The sequence below is a fragment of the Quercus robur genome, chromosome 4 (genome assembly GCF_932294415.1).
Source record: "Quercus robur chromosome 4, dhQueRobu3.1, whole genome shotgun sequence".
In the NCBI taxonomy this organism is placed as follows: Eukaryota; Viridiplantae; Streptophyta; class Magnoliopsida; order Fagales; family Fagaceae; genus Quercus; species Quercus robur.
The window spans coordinates 74,511,526-74,513,774 of record NC_065537.1 but is presented as its reverse complement, the minus strand read 5'-3'; the positions used below and the strand labels follow the sequence as shown (position 1 = coordinate 74,513,774).

Sequence of the window (2,249 nt, the reverse complement as noted above, 5' to 3'; positions counted from 1 at the left end):
AAATTAAAGCAAACACCAGATAGTCATAATTGTGTTATTCAACAATGTAATTTATTTGATAATTCACAAATTGAAATAATAGCTAAAAGGAATCCATTATCTGATATATATATATATATATATATATAGCATTCTCCATTAATATAATAGCATTTAAAATGGAAAAAAGTATAATGACAAAAACAAATAATTGAGGAGAACCTATAGATAATAGCAATTAAAATGGAAAATTTATTATTCTATAAATGGATTGCATATATGTAATTTTACAACTTCTGAGTTCAAAAAATACAAGTACATCTAAAGACCAATAATTTTACCTACTTTCACAAGAATTTTTTTTTTTTAAACCAACAAATGCTTTGCGTTAAATAAACCAAAGTGGGGTAGAATAGTAGGAGAAGGATTCTGGGTAATGCTTATCAAGTGTTCCATCTTTCATGTTAAATACACCCATGTCGTACCCTCCGCCATTTAAGGTCTCCTCATAAAGTTCGATATTGTCATCTGTAAAATAGATACAATTAGCTTTGCATCCATTGAGGCTTGATGCAGACAAAGACACCGATGAGTTGTCACCCACAAACAATGCTCTATCACCCAAGTTGTCAACCTTCTCATATTTGTATTTATATTTGCTTCCTGCTTGTGTAAATCTTTTTAATTTTAGAACTGTGAACCCAATGGTCACATAGGAATTATCATTGATATTTTCTTCTTCTTCTTCTTCTACTTCTTCTTCGGATTCATTTTCAGGAGCGTCCTCATCCTCAATATCATCTTCTAAGTCTACATTATTGAATTCATCTTCTTCATAGTTAGGGTAGTCTTCGATAGAATAATAATGACCTCCTCGTACGCGTAAAACCAACAAAAGATCCCCAGCTGATTCAACAATATACTTTTTGATAAGATCCCTGGTTCCCTCTGGACGTGGCGCGACTGCTTTAGCTACTACCTTTTGGCTATCATCAATTCGACAAGCAAAAACTTCACCATGACAGTCTACAGCATAAAAGTTTCCCTTGTAGAATGTAATGTCATCATAAGCTCGAGAAGGACTTTCTATATCAATCCAAGCTTTATATCCTGGTCTAGTGAAGGCCAATGTTCTAATTTCACCATATATTGCCATGATTATGCAATCATGATCACATTCATTAGTTATTGAGTTCCATGGACTCCTTGATAAAACACATTTAGGAACAAACATATTACGAAGATGTTCAGGCTCAACTTCAGGTGTGTATTGACGGCAAAAGGTAGGTTGAGGTGGAAGACATATTAGATGTTTAGACAATGGATGGAAGAGATTAATCTGTAAATCAGCGCCGATAGTGAGCAACCATCCAAAAGATGTTCCTAAGCATTTTCTTCCAACAAGCTCAGGCAACTTGAAATCGTAAGTCTTGGTATCTAATAAGTTGAACAGGCTACGTGTCTTACTTTCTTTATTGCCTTGTTCTCTTTCTTCAGAGAGCATAATCCAAGGACCTTTAGGAGGTAATGGAGGTGGTTTTTCAAATGAATTAACGACTGATTTCCATGACTTGCAGACAGCACCAGCAATGAAGATATCATCAAAGAAAGATAGTCGACAAATTATTTCACAGACAATAAAATGTGGAAGATCAGCCCAGTTAGACATCTTACTAGGTTGTTTATGCTGTAATATAGGCTGAAAAACAATAATGAACAAACCAACAGAAATTAGAAAATTTGTTATTTGTCGTCATACTTACATAGTCTGATTCTGATATCCAAAAGGGGAAAAAAAATGTAATTAGCTAAATGATAAATCAGACAAGAATGCAAGTTGTAAAGGGAATTTCTTAATACACCTATACACAGTCATAATCTAAGAATAATTAAGATATGGCACTTAAGAATTAATACTTAATTAAGAAATATAACAAAATAACAGAGAGCACATCAAAATTTAGAGCTTGATCGGATTACATATATATATATATATATATATAATGTATAAAAATAGACAAAAGATTTGGTTTTTCATAAACAAAAGGGCAGAAAAAGAAAAATAAAAAGATGTAATTTTTCATATAATAAAAAGGCACGGACTATTGTTGTAAGATCAAAGAGACAAGACATGTTTGTAGGAGGAATAGAACGTCTATTAACATAGTATTAACATCTATCAACCCTATTCCTTAGTTTCTGAGAAAAAGAATATGCATACATATGTTTACCTCATGTGTGGTAACAAAGAACCTTTTTTTGAACAGAGC

At 32.5% G+C, this 2,249-nt stretch overlaps 1 protein-coding gene across 1 annotated transcript; it reads right to left on the bottom strand.

The window, feature by feature from the left end:
* Window positions 1-217: 217 nt before the first annotated feature.
* Window positions 218-1,931, bottom strand: LOC126723727 (putative F-box protein At5g55150). The gene has a single exon (XM_050427506.1). The coding sequence runs from the start codon at window positions 1,646-1,648 to the stop codon at window positions 368-370; it is 1,281 nt and encodes a 426-aa protein (XP_050283463.1). The 5' UTR covers window positions 1,649-1,931; the 3' UTR covers window positions 218-367.
* Between the last annotated feature and the right edge of the window lie 318 nt (window positions 1,932-2,249).

Excerpts from the sequence above, each read along its gene's own strand:
- LOC126723727 (XM_050427506.1), bottom strand. The coding sequence starts at position 1,648 with ATGTCTAACTGGGCTGATCTTCCACATTTTATTGTCTGTGAAATAATT.